This window comes from Lissotriton helveticus, chromosome 4_1, assembly GCF_964261635.1.
Source record: "Lissotriton helveticus chromosome 4_1, aLisHel1.1, whole genome shotgun sequence".
NCBI lineage: Eukaryota > Metazoa > Chordata > Amphibia > Caudata > Salamandridae > Lissotriton > Lissotriton helveticus.
Window position 1 is genome coordinate 588,486,769 of NC_136063.1, and position 24,880 is coordinate 588,511,648.

General features: G+C 40.6%; 1 protein-coding gene across 5 annotated transcripts in view; it reads right to left on the reverse strand.

The window, feature by feature from the left end:
* The window catches only part of TRIM55 (tripartite motif containing 55), a 485,249-nt gene that overhangs the window by 150,524 nt on the left and 309,845 nt on the right, over nucleotides 1-24,880 (reverse strand). For all 5 annotated transcript variants that reach the window (XM_078687229.1, XM_078687225.1, XM_078687227.1 and 2 more), the window contains exon 8: nucleotides 5,749-5,945. In XM_078687229.1, coding sequence (XP_078543355.1) covers nucleotides 5,749-5,945 — 197 coding nt within the window. The remainder of the gene's footprint in view (nucleotides 1-5,748; nucleotides 5,946-24,880) is intronic.

The window sequence follows — 24,880 nt, forward strand, 5'->3', positions numbered from 1 at the left end:
TAATTCTCGGTCACACTCAACTTCGATGTTTTTATACTACACTTGTCACCCTTTTTTCACACTACCGAGTATGTCAGTGGACATGTCACCTATTATATAGTATTTACATCAGCTCCTCTAGTTTTCATTCCAGCGATTTACACAAGCATTACATAGGTTCACAATTTAAATACGGTTTTTCACTATCTTGGTCTCTTCGTTCTCATACTTGGTTTTGTTTGGTACTTTTTTTCCTAACCTAATTGATTGATTTGTATTTAGCGCAAGGCATCTAACTTTGCTTACTGCAACAGTCACCCAGCGTGCTTTGTTACCCAGTATTTGTGGGTTCATGTTAGCAAATATAGACTGAGAGTGTTCAGTTACTTTATTTCTAACATCACGTTTCACGCGAGTTGTTGTTCATCATGGTGCAATATTAATAGCGCCCTCTGGGGTTCACACCACTTTAAGATGTCTGCCGCAGTTAGTCCCATTTTTATTTTCATTACGGCGTAATGCACGCTTTATCAACTTTCACACGCCGCAGTATTTTTCACAACACCATTGATCTTTCCTCTATGTGAGAACGCCAGGAGAAAGCTCAGTAACTCGGTAAGTGTTGTGTAGAGAGACGCCGGTATGGTCCGGCGTTAGGTGGCTTGGTTACATTTAGAACAGTTCATTCATTTCTTATGGGAATACGCATGTCTTTATGTTTTTCAGATCTTTTCTGCCATTTATCGCGAAGGGTTCCCTGCTTTTGGCATCATTGCACATCTTTTCAGATTGAACCCTCAGGACCGCCGTCCTTGAGGTACTTAGCAGCTTTTGTCTAAGATGTTTTGATACATTTTACACATAATGTACATGTGAGTCACTAGGCATTCTTTTGACATTACAGATTCTCTTCACTTCCCTTTTAATTTGTGGCAGCATCGATATAGTTGAAAAAGTGAGTACACTATTCTCATATATATTCGGGTTAGATATTGGGTTATCGTCATGGATAATGACGCTTGGCTTGTGTTTTATTTATGCAGATTTGGTATCGACAACTGTTGAGCTTTTATCAGCAGGTTGTGTTTCCATCATTGGAATTTCAGTAAGTGTACTTTAGGTAATTTGTGTTTAACTTGCTACACATCTTAGAGGTCTCTGTATTATTTTTGTTCACCATTTGTAACATGTTTTCGTTTTTTACGTTTCCTACTAACAACACCAGAAAATGTTGGCAATCCTTATTAACTTTATTAAGGAGATACACGGTGAATATATTTCTTTGAACACCACTTGATTTTGACCACCAGTAGGTACATTAGGATGCTCTGTACATCGCTAATCCTTGGTCATTGTACATGTGCAATACTTTGTCCATATTATCATGATTATCTCATAGTAATGTTGTTCTTATAGTATGTCTTTCTTTTCATTACCAGTGCCCCTGAAGAAGGGATATAATCCCGAAATGCATTGGGCTTAACCAAGAAGATTTAATATCATTGTTTATGAAGTATACAATACAAAAAAAAATCTTTTTGTTTTTACTTGACTTATTAAAGTGTAAATTGCATAATGTTTATATGGTTTCTTTGTATAATTACCTTTATGCAACATTCATGATGTTTTTCAATAATGAAATGATTACAAATTGATTCATCTAGTGATTTGATTTCTCTGACAAATTGGTTGTTTTAATCATATTACAAATTCTATAATTACTTTGCACTAAAGTATTATACTTTAATCACAGCTGTGCATTTGGTATACCAGTGGATTTCCACTAGCTGTTGCTCACTTTTTCGGGCTGGCCGCCCACCCACCAGGCAGCACGCGACTTTTGGTTTAACTTTGATATACTTTCGTGGCTTACATTGTATGAATAGGGTGTGCACTAACTACACTACTAGCTTTCATAGCTTCCCATATTGTTTCCAGGGAAAGGAGAGAGGAAGAATGTGTGGGCTTGTCTTTGGAATCAGGGTCATTCATTATTTCCTCTTCCATTCTACACATGCTCTCTTTTTAAGTTGAGTTTGTATGAGTTATATTGAGGGAAATGGTCTGAAATCAATATTCATTCTATTTTATGGTTAGAGCACCGTGAAGTCCAAAAGTTGTTAGTTAGGATATAGTCTATTCTTGAATGTGAATTATGTGGATGGGTGTAAAAAGTAAATACACTTTCAGCGGGATTATGTAATCTCCAACAGTCTTAAAGTTTATAGAGTGGACATAAGCTTTTTAGTTGTGTATGAGCCTCGCCTGGTCTACATTTGCAAGTGGACATTCTATCGAGGAATCACCTCCTAATATGCTCTTGAAATTTGGTGGGATCTCACTAATTCATTTTTTAAGCTCTAGCCAGAATAGTCGGCAATCCACAGTAGGGGTGTATACATTCACCACATACCATCCTCAATTGTCATGGTAATCAACCATCTACCTTCTCTATCATGTGTTTTGCTAATTATTTTGAAACCCACCTGTTTTGAAAAGAGGATGAGGACACCATTCTTCTTCTTTTTTTTTTAAGTCTGGCAAACATGCGAGATTAGAATACCAATGACCTAGCATATTCCGTGCAATAGTGTCGTCCAATTTTGTTTCTTATAGTAGTGTTATATCTCCATGCTTTTTATGACAATAATTAAAAATTTTACTTCTTTTAACAGGATGATTTAATCCTTAAGTATTCAGCAGAAAGATTTTGTTAGATTTATTATTCAAAGAGCAATTTAAACATATAATAGGGGAGCACTATATAATGGTGTATTTCCAGTGTATGTGTAGTGCACCTAGCCAGCAATAAAGTCGTGAGAAGTGGGTAGGTATTAGAGTGATCAGCTCTGTGTTCTGTGACTGCCAACAAGCAAACTGGCTAAAGAGTTAGTCATAAAGTATATATATCACTTTGAAAGAATGATACTATGCATGCTGGAGGCTGAAAGAGACCATAGATGGACATGCAAAAGCTAAAAGAAGTGTAGATAAAAATGTCTGCCAATGTTTGTAGAACTTAGTGATTGGTAAAGATATGTTGTACTTAGTATAGCTTGGATTAGGTAAGCATACCAGCTGAAATATAAATCATCCTGTTAACAACATATAAACATGACTAATGGGTATCACCACTGAGCATAAAGTGACATATGTGGTGAACAATGATGAAGGTAATCAACGCAAAAGGTATGGCCAGGGCCACGGAAATTATTTGATTGTGACAACACAGCATTTTTCGCATAGTTATATAATCCATCATCAGCTGCGTAAACTGCAGATTTCATTTTTAAAAAATTGTTTCTACCTCAAAAGGTTCAAAAGTTATTAAAAAAGCAAAGACATGAAATTGCCACAGAGTGAAAGGCCCTTTGCAAAGGTTGACTGATCAACATTTTGTTGCTTATTGCTATGTTTTGATGTTAAACTGGTATTAATGAGGTGCAACCAACCTATGCCCAAGCAGTGTTATCCAGTGTACAAATGACAAAATAACAAAGTAATAATATCAGAAAATATGCAGCATGATTATAAATCAGTTAACCCTGTCGCATATATTGGCCCTCTCCTGCTGCATAATTCCAGTGGCCCTGGGTTTGTCCTTCAGCAAACTCCGCACCCTTTACCATCTTTACGTAAGACAAATGTTGTTGATGAGAATTCTGTGCTAGGCTCAAGTTGACTTGTTCATTTATTGTTTTTGGGAAATGAAGAAGCTTCAGTTTTTTCTGGACCAGCAAATGAGAATAAAATATTCAGGGCTTAGCGATCATTCCTGAGGGCAAGGAATCCCTTTTTCTAGAGACCATCTCTTTTGCATAGTCTTGAAAAATTCCTATTTTGCAAAAACCCAGAAAATAGATTTGACTTTCTTCACACAACCAAGAATTTTTTCTGAGTGTTGGTATTTCACTGGGCAGAATATCATTGGTCTCAGTGATCTAGATGTTGAGATGGTCCTTGAAGGAATCCTATGTGTCATTTTATTTCATGAGGTCGGTTAAAGGTAATTCCCAAAGCTTGTGGTATCCACTGTACAAGAAGAGAAACATGAGATTCCAAGTTTTTCTCTGATTGTTCTGGAAAGCCAAATATTCTCAGGTTGCCTCTCCAGTTTCTGTTTTCAAGGTCCATTATTTCTCTAGAGAGAGTGGCGATTTTCTCAGTTGATGGCCAGAAGTTCGAATTCTGGTGGATCCAGTTAGTCTTTCTGTATTGCGGGTTTAAAGAATGAGTACCACTGAGACAGGTAACCATAATCAGAAGTCTCAGTAAAATACAGCCAAAATATCTCCAAGGGGGAACTTACACTCTACAAATGCACCTATTATTTAAATAAAAACAATTGGATATCACACTCTTGCAATGCCACACCTTTTCTCACTGTTGTGCTTGCTTCAAGACCAAAGTGAGCTCCTCTCTTCACTTCTGGATAGGGTATTAAGGACCAGATATACAAGCATTTTTTTAGGCTGCAAATACTCCAAATCAGTGACAGCAAAAATGTATATTGCAATGTATGAATCCCATTTTAGGAGTGTGTAAAGTTTTACCCACCTCTAAAATGGGATTATGACTGGATACTGACTTACTATTTGAAATTGGTGTACTGCAGTGTGCCAACTCCCAGTGAAACTTTAAAAAAAGAACACTTTTTTCTTTTAAAGGCAGTTCTTTCTCCTGTAAGGAAACTAGGCTGCATAAAAAACGGTTTCTTTATTTAAACACAATGGTGGTCTGCACGCCTTTCAGGCTACCTTCCCTATGATTGTTTCACTTTAGAGTGAGTCGTAATTTATGACCTGCCTCCTGAATAGAAATTAGATAAGTCAGATTGTGGCCCACTTCAGGTTTGAATTTTGAGAACAGACCTATTGGTACATGCATCAGTTTGCAAAATTCAGCACTTGTCACAACAACACTGGTTGCAAATAGCAACCAGTGTTTGTGACTAGTTATAGTACATCTGTCCCAAGTCTGTTAAAAATCAAAATATCCTATTACAAGCTGATCAGTATACCATCTACTTATCAGGTACTAATGTATAATTGGGTATTCAATCCACAAACCAATTGTAAAGGTTCCTTAGCTATATACTTATGCTACGTGCCCAGTCTGAATCCGAGCCCCACATCTTCTTAAAGGCCCTGGGGCCATTTGCTCCTGCCCCTTCTAGGTCAGTCTGAAAAGATACATTGAGCCCTTAGGTCCGGAAGCATTAATGTGATGGTAACTCTGCAGGTAAATATTTCCTTGTCCTCTGCTTCATGTGGGCTCATCTATGCTGATCAGCTAAAGTCAGCAGCATAGCAAGGATGTTGCGGGTGCTGGTGCAGGCAAGCAAAATATCTCATTGACTGCTGTTGGAGTAGTCAAATACAGCAATTAACAGGGTTCAATGGGGCCATCAGAGCTCCGGCCCCAGTGCTACGGCACCAGTGGGAACTACACCCCTGGATAAAGCCACTATCTCATTATGAGCCTGTTTGAAGCACTAGCACATCATGAGCCGTGTCTGTTCTAAATGAGATCACTCCAAGTGAGGGGGATCGATGTGTGACTGAAAATGTTTATTTTATGTGCCCTATGCTGCATCAGTTAAGCTCAAAAGCATTATTTGCTCAAATGCAGAATGCTGCCCAAAGATTATGCTTATTCACACAAGACTGGATTATATTTGTTTAATGTGCAGCTCACAAATTGCACAAAGACGGTATTAAGCAGAGTTTTACAGATTTTATTGGAAGAAAAATTACTTGGTCACCTTACCTGAGCAGCAGCAACTACAGGGGATGGTGATGTTGCCTCCTCAACTAGAGGTGAAGCGGACACTGTGTTGAGTGTTGCACTGGTCAGAGGTTGTTCCTGTGATACCCTCTCTGCACCCTCTTCCTCTTCTCCCGAAGATTCCGTATGGACATCTTCAAACTCTTCACCTTCTGCTCCTTCCTCATAGTCATCATCATCTAACACACATCAACAGTCGAGAAAATAGGATAGAATAGTAACCACAAAGGAGAATCTTACTACAAACCAAAATGTGTGCAAAATTAGAATCGCCTTGTTATTGCTAACTAATGCTGAAAGGGTGGCCCTAAAGATAGAGACCATAAATCCATTACACCGAATCATCTAAAAATGTCCCTATGCTCCCTTTTAAGACAATTCTCTAAACCAACACTATTTAAGAACAGTACACTGGCTTATTAATTGTTCTTATACTAGTTGGGACAGTGTATTATCATAATAAACGTTTACATATTAAGTCAAAATTATATTTATTTGTTGTGTGCTAATTATCACATAGCACAAGATGTTTGTCATAGACTTACTACATTTGCTCCAAATAACATAGTTTTGTGCCACATTTTTTCACTGGCATGGCATAAAAATATACTTATATGGACAGATTTACACCAAATAACGAAAAACACACTTTGAGTTAAGTTCTAACCTTCTATCAGTGTTGGTGTAATTCTGTTCAGCCATTTATTCTGATAAAAGAACACATTTTTCTAGGGGAATTAAAATAGAAAATAGATGTTGTGGTGCTTCCCTTTTCTTGGCCCCAGCTTGATGGATCGGTGTGAAACTTTCCATGAAGGAGGCAAAGTGAGAGAAATTTTCTTTGGAATGTTTTCTGTAGATTTGTCAAATGGCACCAGAGTAATTAAATAAAAAATGCCTTTCCCATAATTGGTGCTAGTATAAATATCTATATATTCGTACACTGTTTAGCCTGTCTACATGTTTGCCATTACTACCAGGGGTTGAGCTCAGGATTCAATTTCTGTCGCCTACTAGACCTCACAGGAATAGTGACATTATTACTTGTGGTGGGCTACTATCCTCCCCAAATAAAAATCCACATTAGTAATAATGTCACCATTCCTGTAAGGTCTAGTAAAGGCGACAGTAATTGAAACCTGACCACAACTCCTGATAGCTATGGCACACAGTAGACAGGCTAAACTGTGTAAGAAAAAGAAGTACCAAAGCAGACTAAAAGACAAAAACACCATACAATAAATCTTTCACTCTAATTTAGAAAAATATAGAATATTTTAATGAAAAAAATGACCCCTCAATGACAAAAGTTCAATACAGGGACTAGGATATATGAATTTTCAAGTTTTAGCTACAAATAGCACCAAAAATTGCACAATGTCAACCACAAACAACTTTATACATTTAAAGAGCATTAATAGAATATGTTTTTAGGGTATATTGATAAATGCATTGCAATGCTGGGCCTCCATTTCCCTAATATTCAAATAGAAAATAACATAACTTTGTAACATATAACACAAATAGATTTCTCAATAATAAAGTGCAATGGTGGTGATAGAAAACCTTACTCAGAGCAAAATTTAAGTTACCTCTAAAACGTACTAATAAAATATATTAACAAAACGCATTATGAAAATACGGTGCATCAATAAAAGCCATACCTAAAGTATTGAGATATGAATAAGAATTATGCCCTTATAGAAGCCATGAGACATAATTCAGTAAACTTATCTAAAACTTAATGTTTTACCATGCTAAAATGACTTCCAATCAGCCTCAGGCCTTAAGCTCGGTGGGATAGCGCTGGTGCTATAACCACTATTTGCTTTGCCGCTAGCAGCCGCACCTGTGCTTGCTTATATCGGGACCTGTGCCTGAGCAGTCTTATTTAGGTGAAATAATGAGTAATCAACTTTTGGGCTTTCTTTTGACTAAGTGGGCCATCTGTTTGCTGGCGAAGTTTGGCCCTGAACTCCTCTACAAATTTCCCATAACTCAACAGGACTGATGGAGCAGATTCTGTAAAGAATATCGTGGAGGCTTCCTGACACAGGCGTTTTCTATGGTCAAGAAAGATCAGCTTAAACAATAGCATCCTAGGTGTATCTAGTTTGGGGCAGCAGCACAGTAGGTGCAACCACAAATCGTGCCTGTAACAACTTACATTCCCCGGGCCCTCCTTGGCCGGCCCAGGTGGGGTTAACGTCTTTCACTGGTAATCCTAGAAGACGCATGTGCATGATCTTTCTATGGGCCTGCCCGTTTACAGCTTCCAGAAGGTATGGTTGCGGCTTCCACATCAAATAAAAGCTATTGAAAGGATGTACAGATGGCAAGTTATTTAACAGACTCAAATCCTAGCCCATTGAGATTTCCCTCAGTTGTCTGTGTATTACTCCTTTCCAGGCTGTGTAGGGTAGTCCACTTTCCTTAGAGCCATTTCCTTTGTTTGGAGAGACACAATGGCACCCTGCAGATAATGGTGTCATGGGTTAACCCGGGCCTCAAAGATGACAATCAAATATGCCTTTAGTGAGTTGGCTGGGGTATTCCTGATATATATTTTTTTAATACAGAAGCTTTACGGTGTAGAGACTGATTATCCAACCCATATGCCAGTCTTAATCTTGACTGTCAAATATAGCGTGGCAACTGAAATATTTTCCTGTGGGCAATGCAATGAATTTGTTCCAAAACCTGGGCAAAGGCTCCTGGGTAATCTTGGTGCCCCTACGGCAGGGCTGGGAGGAGTGTTGAATTGGTTACCCTGAGTATAAGAGCAGCTGACAGACTACTAAGGATTGAATTGAGTTGGATGATCACATAAGTGATTGCTTCTCCTTTCTTTTTCAAAATTTTCACGTGTGGTGGATTTAGTGTTTTCAGCAAACTAAACTCCCAGATAATTATATTAATAGACATACTATCCAAGTGGCAGGTACCATGCTTTTTATTTTGGTATCTTCAGAAAATTATGACATTTGTCATGTCTTGGTTTGCCTTGAGCTGATTTTTCCCATTATAAGTGTTTAGGGCATTGAATGCTCGCTGGACTCCTGCCCTGATGTGGTCCATTATCACAATGTCATCTTCAAATTGGATGATGTGGAGATTAGTAGTCCTGAGCTTGAGGGCTACTAAGCAACTGACCTCCATACACTTCCCCAAATCTGAAGTATATAGATTGAGAAGGAGAGGTGCGAGAACGCACTCCTGCTTTAAGCCGCAGGTGGTGTTTATTTTGGGTGTGATGGTGATGGCTCCCGTTTTCACGTGACCCCATGTTCCCCTATGCAATGACATTATAGCCTTTAACAGATTAAAGGGGCACCCCAAGCTTTGAGTTTCCTCTATAAGGTAACTCGGCTGAACCTGTTGAGGGCTCCACTACAGTCAATAAAACAGCTAAAATGTGAAGCTGATTTCTTTTTATCACTCGGTGTCTCAAAAAGATAGTACTGTAATGTTACCTGCTGTAGATGCAGCCACCCAGAAGCCTGAATGGGAAAAGGCAGGATTTCATGCTCTAAGACCCATGCCTCCAGATGTTGAAGTAAGGTGCGAGCATAGGCTTTATGCTCCAGATCCAAAAGCGCAATTAGGCAGCAGTTTGAAGCTTTGGACTGGTTGCTTTTCTTGTATATAGGGCACAGGAAACACCCTCTCCATGTATCCAGTACCATTGATGTTACAAAGGAGTGATTAAAGAGAGGGGTTAACAAACTAGACCACGCGTCCTGGGCGCATTCAAATATACCAGCTGGAAGGCCATTTGGGCCAGGCGCTTCATCTTTTTTCATATGTGTGGTCATTTTAATGACAATGTCAGCAGTTTTTAGTTCTGGGATTGAAGCCTGATTTCGATCTGCTGCTGCTGACAATATAGTATGGTAGGGTGTGAGGGTCTGGTATGTATATAGCTCCTTCAGGTGCCTTACTCAGGCCCCCTCCAAGACTCCGTATTCCCCAGTGATTTTTCTGTTTTTTTTAGTTTGTTAATATGCTACCAAAAACAGGCCTGTTTTTTCCCTTAAGTATTATGCAGGTGTTAGACCATTCCTTTTGATCCATAGCATTCTTTTGCTCCCATACTGGTTTTTTGTGCAGTATTCTTATATGCTTAAACGCCTCAGTGCACCTTGCTGTGGGGTTTTGTTTGTGTGCTCACTGAGCCTTATGTAAAGATATTTTGGTGGAAACAATGGTTTTGTTATGATGTATTTGCGTCCTCCTTTGCTTGCCAATACTTGGGTAAGGAGCCAGGATGTTGTGGCCCAGCAAGTAGGGTCTTAGATCTTCTATGAGACCAGCTTATGCCTGTTGCACAGACAGTGAGTGTTTATAAATGTCCTCTATGTCTTGCCTTCCTAACCAGTTAGTGGCCGTTTAGTTGTGATACGGTCTCCACTTTCTTCTCCACATGAGGTTCACTGATTCAGCCTTGGTTAAACAGACCATATTACTGATTCTTTCCACTGTCTATGATTTTAATTACAAGATAGACATCAGTGGGTTATAGCCTCTTTGTGATCTCGAAATTTACAAGTTGTCCAGCTAAGAGCCCTGTCATAAAGATGTTGAGATACCTTTGAAGTGTTCTATGGCTTATAATTTCCCAAGTAAAACTGTGAATTTGTTGGACAACTAAAATGTTGGACCAGTGCAAAACTTATTCTGAGCACCCCTCAAGATATGTTGGCCTGTAGTCCTGCTAGTTCACAGTGCACCATCTGCACCCTAACCTTACAGGTTAACAAATGGATGTGCAACCTCAGAGCATGACAACCCTGACACCCTAAGGAAATTGTGGTAACAGATCTAGAACCCTTTTGCTGAGTTACTTATGCATACCCAAAGAGATACACAAGAAATACACAACATGCAGTTTCAATACTTATTGAAGCATTGTGATTCTTGAGTAAAATACATGTGCTAAAATGATTAATAGAAGCAAAAAAAATAATGTGATTAACATTATGAGGATGGTGATGAAGAGAAACAATTCTACCATGTTGTAGATTACAGAAGACTATATGTTTGCATACAAGTACTGTCAAAAAGTATACTGCTACCTTGTACATTGTACCCTATCACGTTTAAGGTGAATGGATCTGCCAAATCTCTATCCGGGTGGTCTAACTCTCCTTTACCTGTAGATAAGTATCAGCAAGCAGCCCGTCTTGGTGTACAGTTAGACAGCATCCCTTGCATGAGGTGACAGGAATCAGCTGAGCTGGAATACCGGCATGGACCCACCTCCCAGTGCTAGCAAAATGCTCCTCTGAATAAACAAATCTTTGATGACATATATATGAGAGCATCCATGTTACGATGCCAAAGCCCCAGTAAGGCCGTTATTGGTTATTCTATTGTGATAGCTTTGTTGCAGAGTGGCTAAAAACAAACAACAACATCTTGCATGCTTAATTTAGTCCTTCATAGGCACTCTATCAGAACACCTTGAGTGTTCAAAGTGTCCTGAAGAGTGTCTATGAAGTGGTAGTGTAAGCAAAATGAATTCGAAGAATGTTATCCTGTGTGTGCAAGCAACTGAATGTGTGTCAAATGTAATTGTGTTTAAGGGGAGATAAGGCAACTTAAGAACTTAAGCATGTAAAGATGGTGTTTTTTAACCAGGCCTAATACCTCCACGTGACAGAAGGTGGTGGGGAATTATTGGTAAATTCCTTGTGCCTCAAGCTGTTTTGCCCGTGCCAAAGTCAGTTTGTAAGTGGTCAGAAAATCTTGCAGCTTTCACCCTCTTTGTATCGGGCAAGAGTTTCACTTGAGTTCCCCACACCACGAACATTGAAGTCTCCCACTAGCAAGATTTCATGGCTTGGAAAGTCGATAAAGAGACCTTAAAGGCTGTCGCATAGATCTTTGACAATGGTCACCTTAGAGTTTTTAGTGCACTAAGGTAGCATTTTAGGTGCAGCAGAGCTATCGATCTGTTATTGAATTTTATACCTCCAATGGAGGCTGCTTGGAGCTAAGGTTAGTTCAGTTGGCCTCTAACTTACATGTATGTTTGATGAAAATAGGTAGGCCTCCTAATGGGTGGCCAAAGAGGTTAAGTCATGAAGCCGATTTAAAGATTTCATAGTATCCATGCAACGTTGATAACGAAAGAGCACAGGTCTCTTGGAGATACAACATTTTGCTCTTCTCCAGGTAGGCTATTGCTTGCTTGCCTAAATGCTTTTGAGGCTGGCCACCCTCCATGATGTTATAGTAAGGTATGGGTGAATGGAGTTTGTCTTCAAGCATTTCTGTTGGTAAACTGTTGCAGTGCTAAGAATACCAATCAGATCTGTCGTCCAAGGTTTATACTAGTCACCCCCACTCGTGGCTGCCACTAAATGTTATGTCGCCTATCACCTTCCTCTGGTTGTGTGAGCATGATATTATTAAGGGGATTACTTTCTTGTCTACTACCAAAGCCAAACCGCGGTTGCTCCCTATTGTGCCCCTCAGTATGCTTGTGCTTGTTTGGCTGGGGCCTGCAGTAGGAAAAAATATGGATATTTCAATGTCTGGAGCTTTGAGAGTTCAATCCCCTATCTGCAAATGCTGGGGGCTAGAGGGGGAGACACAAGGCCGCCACTTCCCCTGCCAGCTCTCCTTCAGGAACCATCCCAGTGCCAGTGGGAGCCGGCAATTTTTTGATCAGTGGCCCCCTCAGTGTCCATAAAACTCTATCTTTTTCATGAGAGTGCTGCGGGAGTTCCAGGGCCCACATGATCTCAGCCAGCTCCCCTGGTGGGAGAGGACAACTTCAATTATTGGTGGGTGACTCGAGGACCACCCAGGACACCCACAATGTCTTAATGCTGGGGATAGTGGAGGAGCCGGCAACTTAATTAATTGATGGGTGCTCACCTGGGGTCCCCACATCAGCCCATCACTGAAGGCCATTAGGGGAGCCCAAAGGAGCCTGGCCAGCACCATACTCTGCACCGGCCATGTTTCAGTGCCCTGCAGGCAGGAGCAAAGTTGTGGTCCATGTCCCGAAGAGTGTGGGCAGATGATAGATTACTATTCCCTGCCGGTACTCCCCCAGCAGGGAACCGCGGTGTCCTGGTGGATGGGGTACCCAGGACACTGCAATTGAGCTCTGGGGAACAGGTTCCCCTGAGGCAATCATGGCGGGCATGCACGTCCCTTTCCCAAGGCGACCACCAGTAGGAAATATATATATATACTACCAGAGGGCCCCGTTGTGGCCACGCCCACTTCGACAGGGAGTTTGATACTTAAGTTGCCTCTAAAAATCACCAGGTCTTTTACTTTGAAGCCCAGTACCCCTGATGAAGTGGCTAACACGAAACACGTTGGGTTGGACTTGTGCATTTTGAGGGCATAACTGCTGTTGCGTACAGTGCTGCCTCCAATGAAGAATCTTTTGGATATAACTCGCCTGTTGCGGGCCTCATCCTCAGCAGGCACTTTTGTTGGTTGATATATACAGATATATATATATACATACATCTTTATTGCGCTGGCCGCTGTCATGCTCCTGATCGATCGAAGGGCACGTCATACACACAGATTCAGCGTCACTGCATACTTCTTGTTTCCGTACTCCTCGTCTTGTATACACAAGGACATTACGCTTCTTCGAGAAGCCACTTAGCATTTATTCTATACAATGCTCACATTTGTGCTAAGCTGATGTGCTTCAGCTAATACATAGCCTTGTTCACAGTGATGAGGCGCCATTTTGTTCCACTATATATAGTGCAGTCTCCTCTAGGTCAACATAAACAGTGATAACTTGGGGAATATATCTACAAGGTAAGGAATCTGCAGCTAGATAGAGTTTCTATCAGATAAGTCATTCCTGAAGGCAAGTAACTTGTTCATATGATAGAGACTTCTAGTCTCAAATTACTTACCTTAGAGAAAATACCCAAGAAATACCTCCCCGGAGGCTTGGCTGCAATATGGATTAAACATGTGCAAAGAAGCCCACACTGCTGCTAGTCAGATATCCAGGATAGAAACTCTGTGAGTTAATTCATCAGTCAGAGCTCTGCCTCTGGCAGAATGAGCACACAAACCCTCTTGGAGCTGCTTTTTGGTGAGTGTGTAGCAGATTTTGATGCAGAGAAATATCCATTGAGAGATGGTCTGCTTCTGCACTACCTTCCTTTTCTTAGCTTCGACATATCCAATGAAGAGTTGATCATCCACCCGGAACTCATGAATGCAATCAAGGCAGAATGAAAATGCTCTTTTTGGGTCCAGTTGGTGGAATCTCTCCTCTTCTTTAAAATTGTGAGGCAAAGTGCAAACTGTAGGCAGAGGGATGGATTGGCCTACAAGGAAAGCGGTAATCACTTTTGGTAAGAAAGATACCCTAGTCCAAAGAACCAGTTTGTCAGGAAAGAAAGTGAGGTATTGAGGATGTGCAGAGAGCGCCTCTAGCTAACTGACCCTCTGGTCAGATGTTATCCCCACTAGGAAGGCTGTTTCCATGGTGAGAAGTCTGAGTGGGCCTTTGTGGAGTGGCTCAAAGGGAGCGTTCATCAAAAAAGTAAGAACCAAATTTAGGTCCCATTGGGGCATAATAAAAGGCATTGGTGGGAACATGTTTTGGAGACCTTTTAGGATCCTATGTACAATGGGGGATTTGAAAAGGGACGGCTGATCTGGCAACTGCAGCAATGCACAATTTGCCGAAATGTATCTTTGAGAAATTGAGAAAGGGGTGTGGATGGAAGGTTAACATGCTTATCTGCACACCGTGTCATGAACATACTTTAATGACAGGCATATACTGTCTTGGTAAAGGGATGCCTGCCTGCCAGGATAATAGCTGCCACTCAATCTCCACACATGAAGGCGAAGTGTTTTCAGGTACGGGTGCAAGACCCTGCACAGTTGCTTTGACAGAAGATTCTCCCGGCAAGGCAAATTTGAAGCCACAAGAATGACTAGGGTCTAGTCGTTCCTGATCTCCTTGAGAACTCAGGAGTGGTATTGGCTAAAAGGCATGCAGGAGGCAGGAGCTCTACTTGAGACGAAAAGCATCTCAGAGCGAGAGCAGCATTGGAAACTCCAGTTTGCAAAACTGCAGACATTGCGTGTTCTCAGAAGAGGCAAACAGATCTAACCAAGGGTATCCCCACTCTTGAAAGAGACCTTGCCTCACATCCAGGCACCATTGGCTGAGTTAATCTGTTCTGGTGTTTGGATAGCCCACCAGTTGGTTAGCTACCACTGTAGCTCTTTTGCAGTTCCCTCCAAGATCTGGACAATATCATAGAGATTCCCATGATGTTGCGCCCACTGGAACTTCAGGTCCACCTGCAGAGCCTGTATATGCAAGCGGGCATGTGTTGCAAGAAGGATGCAGGAGGCCATGAAGCCCAACTACCTCAGGGTCATTCTCATCGAAATATAGGATAGAGGCTGAAACATCAGTATCATAGCCTGAATATCCTGGACTCGCCACTCAGGGATATAAGCCTGAAACTGCACTGTGTCCAGAACAGCTCTGCTGAAAGGCTGCGTCTGAGAGGGAGTCAGGTGTGACTTTGGCATGTTGATAGTGAAACCCAGGAAATGCAGAAGAATTGCCTTGGTCTGAATGTGGGAATGACTGGCTGGGGCGAGCCTGCCTTCACCAGACAATCGTCGAGGTAAGGAAAGACTGCAACCTCTAACCTCTGCAGATGATATGCAACCACTGCCATCACTCTCATGAACACCCGAGGGGCACTGGTAAGGCCAAAGGGGAGCATGGTAACCGGAAAAGTCTCTTTACTCCCAATGTACAACAGATTACGTCTGTGGGCAGGCAGAATTGGGATGTGAAACGAGTTGTCCTGCAAGTCCAAAACTATCATCCAGCCTCCTGGGTCTAGGACAGACAAGGCTTGTGTGAGCATGAGCATCTTAAATTTCTTCTTTTTTCGGAAGGAGGCTGAGAAGGCGCAGGTCTAAGATAAGATGAAGGCCTCTGTCCATCTTGGGTACAAGAAAGCAATGTGAATAGCAACCATGACCTACTTCTGATGTGGGGAACCTCTCAATATCTCCCTTTTCTAGAGAGCTAACACTTTCTGACAGAGCAAGGAGAGGTGTCTCCCGCTAGCCTGTTGTAAATGGGTGGCATAGGAGGAGGGGTATTCACAAAGGGGAGGGAGTAGTCCAGTTTGTACAATCTGAAAACAGATGTAATTGACCTCCAGTGGTGAAGGTGATGGTGTATCCTTCCCCCCATTGGATGTGCATGATGGCAGGAAGGCAAACTAAAGTGGTTTGGAGGCTGCAGAAGCTGGGAAGATGGTGGACTTTTCCCGACTTCTGGCTGCCTGTCTCACATGGTCTGTGGGAACGTGTCCGTGGCCACAAAAAGACTGCATAACTTGTTGGCCGTGGTGACTGGGAGTGTAGAGATGCAGTTGGAAAATGCTTCTGTGGCCATGAAAGAGAAATCATCTCAGACACCAACCTCACCAGGCCAAATGGGTCGGGATCCCTACCCTGCCCCATATATGTTTTCCTTCTCTTTCTTTCAGGCCATGGGACTGAGGCCCCAAATCCTAAAACGGCAGTCTCACCATCATTGTTGATGTTGTGGCAGCCTAATCGATCTTATTGTTTGATGTGAAGGCTCCATGGATCCTCCAAGACATGAAATATACATACATTTTGAAACTTAATTTCTCAATAACTACTGCATGGACTTACACAAAATCACTAAAAGCAAGCTTTCTGTTTCTCAAAATACAGCTTTCTGTTAAATTTTGTGTAATTCTGTTTAGCTGTTTTTGTGGTATTGCTGTTCAATGTTCCCATGGAAAACTTCATGGTTGGAGTGCTGAAACCACCCTTTTTCATGGCTACTGCTTGATGGATCACTCTGAAACTTTTGGGGAAGAAGCTGAGATGAATGAGACTTTATTTTTGGCAAAATTCAGCAAATGGCATCAATGTTACCAGCAAACCAAATATATACATATATGTATACCTGTCTGATGAAGAATTTTTTCATTTTTGATAGTCAAATTTACCATCAGACCCTTGGAACTGCGATGGGCACCTGCTTCGCCCCAGCTTTGCGTGTCTTAACCTAGGCTGGTGGGAGGAGCAGGTGGTCAACATTCATGACCAATTTAAAGAACATGTAAGAGTCTGGGCTCAATATATAGACAACATTTTCTGTGTCTGGGAGGGCAGTAAAGATGAAGCATACAAGTTTGTAGACATGTTAAATGACAATGCATTTAATCTTTCATTCACCAGTCAGTTGGGTGAAGAAACAATCACATTTCTAGATGTAAAAATACTGGTGATCAATGATAAACTTGACACCTTCCTGTATAGAAAGAAGATGGCAGGTAACAGTCTATTACATGCCCAGGGTTGCCACCCAGTAAATCTTATCAAGAGTATCCCTCTTGGTGAATTGCTCAGAGCCAAAAGGAATTGTAGTACTATGGAAGGATTTAATGCAGAGAAAATGATTGACCGTTTCCTTGCCTGTAGTGACGTTGATAAAAGGGATAGACAAGAACTGTTAAAAACAACTGATAACAATGAGTCAAGTGGCACTACTAGCATTAGGTGTATTACGACCTACAACAATAAGTCAAGGGAAGTGCAAAAATCACTTGGGAAGTTCCGGAGTATCCTCAAAACTGATTTAGACCTTAATAAACATTTGGAAGATTATCCACAGATAACTTATAGAAAGGCTAAATCATTTAAGGACAGGATGTGTCCAGCTCTGCTCCCCACTGACAAACAACAGAGTACTGTAAAAGGGTTATATGTATGTGGCATATGCAAGGCCTGTAAATACAGTACAAACTGCTAGGAGGTCAAGCTTTCCTCTGAATGTAAACTGTTTAAAATACAAAAACATGTGTCATGCAATACCGAATACGTGGTATATGCCCTCAGATGTCCCTGTAACAAATATTATATCGGACGTACTATACACAAAGCCAAAAAGCATGTTTTGGAGCATCTGAGGGCAATAACACACAATGACAAACAATACCCAACAGAGAGACATTTTTTCACCCACCACAATCCGAACAACAATTTGTTATCATTCATTGTGCTAGACAGTATTCCTAGAAGGGAGAGAGGAGGTGATAGGATAAAAGAATTGAGACACCTTGAGTCTAGTATGATCAGTAAATATCACACAATGCAGCCAACAGGGCACAACAGTGATGAGGCATTATCCTTACATTTAGGATGAGACGTTCACTGTCCAATAGGAGTTTTTTTAATGTCAAACAGTAAATAATCAAAGGTTTTTTTAAACATTTGGTTTTATTTTTACATATGTTTTTATTCTCACTTTCTCTTGTCTATTGGAATGGATCTGTTAATGTAAATCTATGATGATATGTTGTGTATGGTAATCACCTTTTTGTTAATTTTATTTTATTTTTCAGATCTTGGATATGTCTCAAAGCAAGTGGAAGGCTAATTTGAGCGTTGTATCTGCCGGAATTTAGTTAGAGTTATTTTCCATCAGTAAGCTAAGATTTTACAGTTGGTGTACCATCTATTAAAGGAAAATGGAAGTTTGTATATCCACTTGGACAATACATTTGTGTGATTGAGTTGCTTATTGTAACTCACAGGGGTAAGAAATGAAGGTCATAGTGTCGACTGCTCTATACTTGAGTAATAGTCAGTATGGACTAAGAACTATGGTATGGGGAGTCATACGTTTACCCATTTGGGGTAGTTCACTGCCGCATAGTCGTGAATTAATTAGCCCACTGGGGCAGTACTATGATAAATCTTCATTATTAATGCAGTCTGGCACAATACTACATTTAGAATATACCGGTGGCAGCAGTGGTTATTTTTATCTCTGTTATCCACTGGGATGATGCATAGATTGAATGTTTGCCATAGACGCATCATAAAACATGGCCTCTGGTGGCAGGAGGAACCAAGTATTTATTTTTGGGACTCTGAATAAAGTTATTATTTCTGACACATTAATCCCGAGAAACAAAGAAAATGAGGTCCACACGGGGCGCAGTAAGTCGAATGAGAGGTAGGGTTTCCCCAGCACCGTTATCACACTTGCAAGATCTCGTTTGTAAAATCAAATAATCAAATGAACCGAATACAATGAAGCAATGTATGTTGATGCTGATAATTGCTTTGTTTCTTTGAAAAATTGTGCAGAGTGTAATATATTGTATTATTTCCACAATCACTGTTGAAAAATTCTGAGAAGTTTGTTTTCACTTTTTTATGACGATGAATGTCGCATGATTTATTTAAATACTTTATTGATTTGCATGCACATTACTCGTGAGCAAGGAGCGGACCCTCCGAAACGTGTAGGGTGACTTTGCTAAATTAAATCACGCAGAAAAAACTTTGTTGCCAAGGTGTGTTGTCCTTTTGGAATCTTTGGGACGATGCGTTTTTTGGAATATTAAGATTTTGCGACCCTGCAACGGCCCGCCATTGCAACTGGCTCAGCTTTCTGCGCAACCAAGGTGTTTGATTGATAAATATAACTATATATATATATATATATATACATATATATATATATATATATAATATATAGATACATATATCCTTCACACTCTATCTTGCACTTACACCGCTGCAACCAAACTGATAGTCACGTCACCTTACAGGACCACACAAGAGCGGGTCCGTACAATTTCACAATTTTCCTCACAACTTCTCACGACCAGGAATAATCGAGGATGACGAAGCTTTGTGCAGTTGAATATACATTTTTTTCTGCCTTCATTGAACGCGGTTCAGCAGCGCAGCTGCCTTGCTCACCGATACCGATGTAGTGAGAACAACCATTTTTTAAAGTTTGATTCATGTTCGTTCTGTGTCACATGCAAAACTACCACCATAGATAGTGAAAACAGACTTGTAGTTCTAGCAACATTTTCGACTCATAACGTGGCATTTTGAATACCCATCTTAAAATGACTTTCTGTTCTATACACCGTTATTCCTACATAAATCATAAAACATGGTACATTCATTTTACTAAATTAAGCCCATGTGAGCTTTCGTATAATGATTTTTTTATCAAAGTTAATTAAAAAACTTTTTAAGCATTAAATCAAGCCCAAGTGGGCACACATCATTATTGAATATACTATGTAATCTTTTGTAGTCCATGATTTGACCAATTACTGCCCAAGTGGGCCTCTTACACTGTCACAAAATGTAATTCAGGGTTTACATGCTACTTATTCATCAGTCCATAATCGTGAAAAAACATTTCTTAAAATCACATTATATTACAATTAAAATCATTGTTCCCTCTATTCGCAATCTTACAGCCACACAATTCTACTTTGCTTCCTCCTCTTACAGGTGCGTGAATAAATCTTCCTCTACATTAAGACCTTCTGGCTATTTGGAATTCAATTCAATGATATACCGAGATTCAAGTTTTCTAAGTTTCTTTTCTCTATTACCTCCCAGTACATCTGGTGCCACCGCATCAATCACAAAATATGTGTGACCTTTGACATCTTTTTCATGGAACCTCTCAAAATGGTGAGCGACCGGGTAAGTTCGATTGCCATTTTTGATGGCCCTCAGGTGCTGGAAGATTCTTTTATGGACTTCCAGAATTGTGCTGCCCACATACCGCAGGCCACAAGGGCACTGCAGCACGTACACAGCAAACTCTGTTGTGTAGCTAAATTTGCCCTTTATTTTCATTATCAAATTGGAAAGTCCTGGTCTATATTGATCAGTATTGATTCCGTGTAGGCATGCCTTGCATTTAGAACACTTGAGGAATCACTGTCTTCTGCTTAGCCAAGTTGTTTTTGGTTGAGATTTCCTCAAAGTGTTCCTTACTTATGCCTGCTTAAAAGATCTAGCCCGTCTAAAGGTTACATGTTGTCTGCATGGCATCACTTTTTCCAAAACAGGATCATTCCTGATCACATGCCAGTGTTGATTTAGAATGTTTTTAAGCTTGTTTTGTTGTATATTAAATGTTGTTACTAACCTACACTGATTTTTTGTGTCTTTAGTTGTTCCGTCTCCTTGTCTAATAAAATTTCCTCTCTCTTCCTTTTAGATGCCCTACAGACTACAGCATTGATCCATTCATCAGGATATCCCCGGTTTATAAACCTTTTCTTCAGATGATTACAATCTACCCTTGTTTCTGCCTTCTCACTACAGTTCCGTCTGGTTCTCAACCATTCACCAAATGGTATACTCCTTTTAAAGTTGGTTGGATGAAAGCTAGGTGCATGAAGCAGCTTGTTTCCTGAAAATGGCTTCCTGTATAACTTTGTCTCTATCTTGTCTTTGTTGATGTACACTCTAAGGGCAAGAAAATGTACACTGAATGTGCTGACATCACTCATGAAACTTAAATTTAGATCATTCTTTTGGATCCAACTGAAAAAATTCTTCACTTGTTCCTCAGTATCCTTCCATACCAAGAATAAATCATTGATAAATCAAATCCAGTGCATGATGTGGTCTTCCCATTCTCTCTGCTACTGCTTCCAGATCACCTGCTCCACCATTCAGCCCATATGCAGATTCACATAGCAGGGGGCGAAGCAGGTGCCCATAGCAGTACCGCACACTTGGCGGTGGAAATCTCCAGTAAAAAGAAAGAAATTGCTTTTTAAAAAATGTTTCAACCATCCTCAAAATCATCTCAGTGTGTGCCCACAATTGTATTGGTCTCGCTCCTATGAAATATTTTATAGCTCTTAGACCATCAGTATGCCTAATGCTGGTGTATAATGTGGACACATCGATGGTCACCAACAAGTAATCATCCTCCCAGGGGAGATCATAAATCCTTCTGAGAAAATCTCCTGTATCTTGAATATAAGAGGGAATTGTCTTGACTAAGTTATCTCAGGAAGGAATCTACATATTTTGACGTATGTTCTAGATAGCTCGCTATAGATGAAATGATTGGGCGCCCTGGTGGGTTGACAGAATCCTTGTGGATTTTGGGGATTAAATAAAACACAGGTATAACAGGTTTCTCGATTTTCAAAAAGAAATATTCATCATGGCTCAATACCATTTCCTTCTCTTCGATCTTAACATAGCATGATTTGTTGTTCAATTGTTTATATGCCTCTACCAAATACCTTTGTTTGTCGTAAAGGACAATATTGCCCCCTTTATCAGCATTACCCACTATTCAATCATCATTGTAATTAAATTTTTTAATCAAAGCATGATACATCTTTTGTTTTTATTCTTATTCTTATTGATGTGAGTGCATAGATTTTTCAGTTCATTGGTCACTAGATCATTGTAGACATCAGTTACATCTCTTGCTGTAACCGGAATGAACCTCGAGTTAGGTCTAAAACTTCTTGGTGCTTCTTACCTTATGTTGATACCTTGTTCTTGTGCCATTTCCATAGCATCTCCAGTAGTCCCATCTGCAGTATTCTCAGTTTCAAGTTCTCTTAATTTCAACACTAAATTCATGTCATCAACCATTAATTCCCCCTGATGTACTGTCAGCATGTTTGGCATCTCTTTTTGCCTTGGGGATGGATTCAGGAGGAAATCTTTCTTCAATATTAGCATCTGTATAAACTTTAAAAAATCTGTTCTCGTTTGGACATTATCCAAATCTACATCTGCGCAAAATGATAATCCCAATTGTAAAGTTCTCTTTTCCTGATCTGTGAGAACAATTTGCATGAGGTTAATATCCTCGATTATTCCTAGTTGTGAGGAGTTGTGAGAAAAAATTTGAATATATATATATCACTTTTCCGCCTAAGCCCCCACTCTTGCATAATGGGTGCAGCGGCTGCCGAGGGTGGTGTAGTTTCCGAACAATTCAATTCACAAACTTGCTGCACATTCCAAAAGCTGCATCAAAATAAATTTACTAATCTTGCAAACACAAAGGAAACAACAAACGTGTTTCGGCCATTTGGACTTTCTCAATATATATATACAAAGATACACACATATTTATTAGCTATGTATTTATAGTCTTGGAAATTTTGCTCTCCCGCACAAAAGTTACAAAAATTGGAAAAGCTTAAAATTAACATTGAAATAAAACTCCCAATTCAGCAATCACTCTCTGACATAGCAGCACAGTCTATGCCTACAGTCACATCAATATTGGTAGTGGCTTAACTTAACATCCTGGACAGCATCACCAATTACATCATCGATGACAGAAATAAACTTTCGAAGAAAAACGTTTTTTTCCGGGTAAAACAAAAATGTAATTAAATTAGTAAATTGAGTGGCAGAGGATAGTAAGTAGCATATCCTATGACCATCTTCATTCACTTAATTGTTTATTTTTAATTCACTGAAACTATGGTAGCTTTAAGGTGTGCCAAGTACGTTTGTCCTCTGCATGCCAGCATATCTTGGCACCACTCATTTCCACATCCCATGATTGTGGCTGAGCAGGGCTGGATTAACCGTTAAGCAAAATAAGCATGTGTGTAGGGTCAAGGGAAAGGGGGCATCACAGAAATTTTGCATTGACATATTTACCATGGAGCACATGTAGCAAAACTGCAAATGTTGCAATTAGAAAAAGTAAGAGAAACCTTTTCAAAGCCTGGGTGAGATGGTTGGGCATGCATCTGTTAAACTCAGGACCCCAAATTGATTCCAAGGGTAGTTGACTGGCTTCCAGACGAGAGCCTCAGGGACAAAAGGCTCCAACAACCTTGAACCCAACACTTGGACTCTGTCATCTGTGAGTCTGCTCTGCCAAGTGGTACAACCCCAGTCCACGGGCCCTTAGAAGTGGGCCTAAGGTGCTCTGGCAGCCTCTGTGAATCTAGCAGAGCTGAAGAATCCTCTCTGCTGCGTCGCGCAACCCCAAGCAGAACTGATAAATCGGCGCTGCTTGGGTGAATCGGTTCTATTGCAAAGACCCACATCACGTCACGGCCTATCACTTCATCTGAACCCGCTACTTCATCCTCAGTACAGGCCACTGCAACTGCATCCTCAATATAGGCCTTGCAGCCCTAGTTGACGGCTGCCTCACAGCTCCTTAGAACCAACACATTGCACAGACTGCGTAACAACAGACTTTGCATTGTGAGCTCTCATCAACTGGATCCTTGACAGCATTACAGGATCCCTCACCTCAGCCTCGCCGCATCTTGGAACAAATGCACTGCTTTGGCTGTGTGACACATCTTTGACGCAGACCCTTGCAATGCTTTGCAAACCAGGATTTAAGGTGCTTTGTTCAACAGGCCAAACTGTGTCCTTGTAGCCAGCCTCTGCTCCATCATGGTCAGACTTAACTTGTGACTTTGTCTCGGCTCAGTGCATCCACATTTTTACAGTTAGCACTTTGTGTTTTTTTATTGATTTAAAATTACTCTGTTTATCTAAACTTGGGGAGGATCCTTTTGTGGTGTGTTTTCACTGTGTTACTGTTTGCACTGCTACACACATTGCCTCTGAGTTATTCCTAAGCGAGGGTTGAGGACAGGTTAATTTAGGGTTTGAATGTGGCTTCACCCTTGCACGGATTGTAGCACCTGCTTGAGTAGGAGTTTACCCCCTCAACCAGCAACTCCATTTCTTACACACTTGTTAAGTCAACTACAAAGCGAGCATATACTTATTACCATGTGTGTTTTTGACTGGGGTTGGGGCATGGTGTGGTGCACACACTGCGCCATAAATGAGACTTTGTAAAATTCTGAAATAATCAATCTGTTTTAGGTGAGCAGTTGTGGCGTGGCGCAGGAAGTATGGTACACACTAAGGGACAGCTTTACAAGCCCCTTGCGCCACTTTAGCATCACTTTTCCCATGTTAAAAGTGATGCAAAAGTGATGCAAAAGTGGCGCAAGGGGCTTGTAAATCTGCCCCTAAATCCTTTAGGAAAGTGACTTGAAATTTTATTTTATATAGTAGACAGCAATTGTGCACTACCTTGATGTATACCACATGCTTTTAATGTTTACTTGGAAATCCAACACAGTCAGCTTCTGTTGTCGCAGGGTTTCTGTACTCACACAGAACTGTGCACAGAGGAGTGGAACCTCGGCAAATTAGGGTGTCCCAAAACTTACCTTAGCAACCAACTCACCCCTTACCGAGCTAGCTACAGTGTCTCATTGGACATATCAAA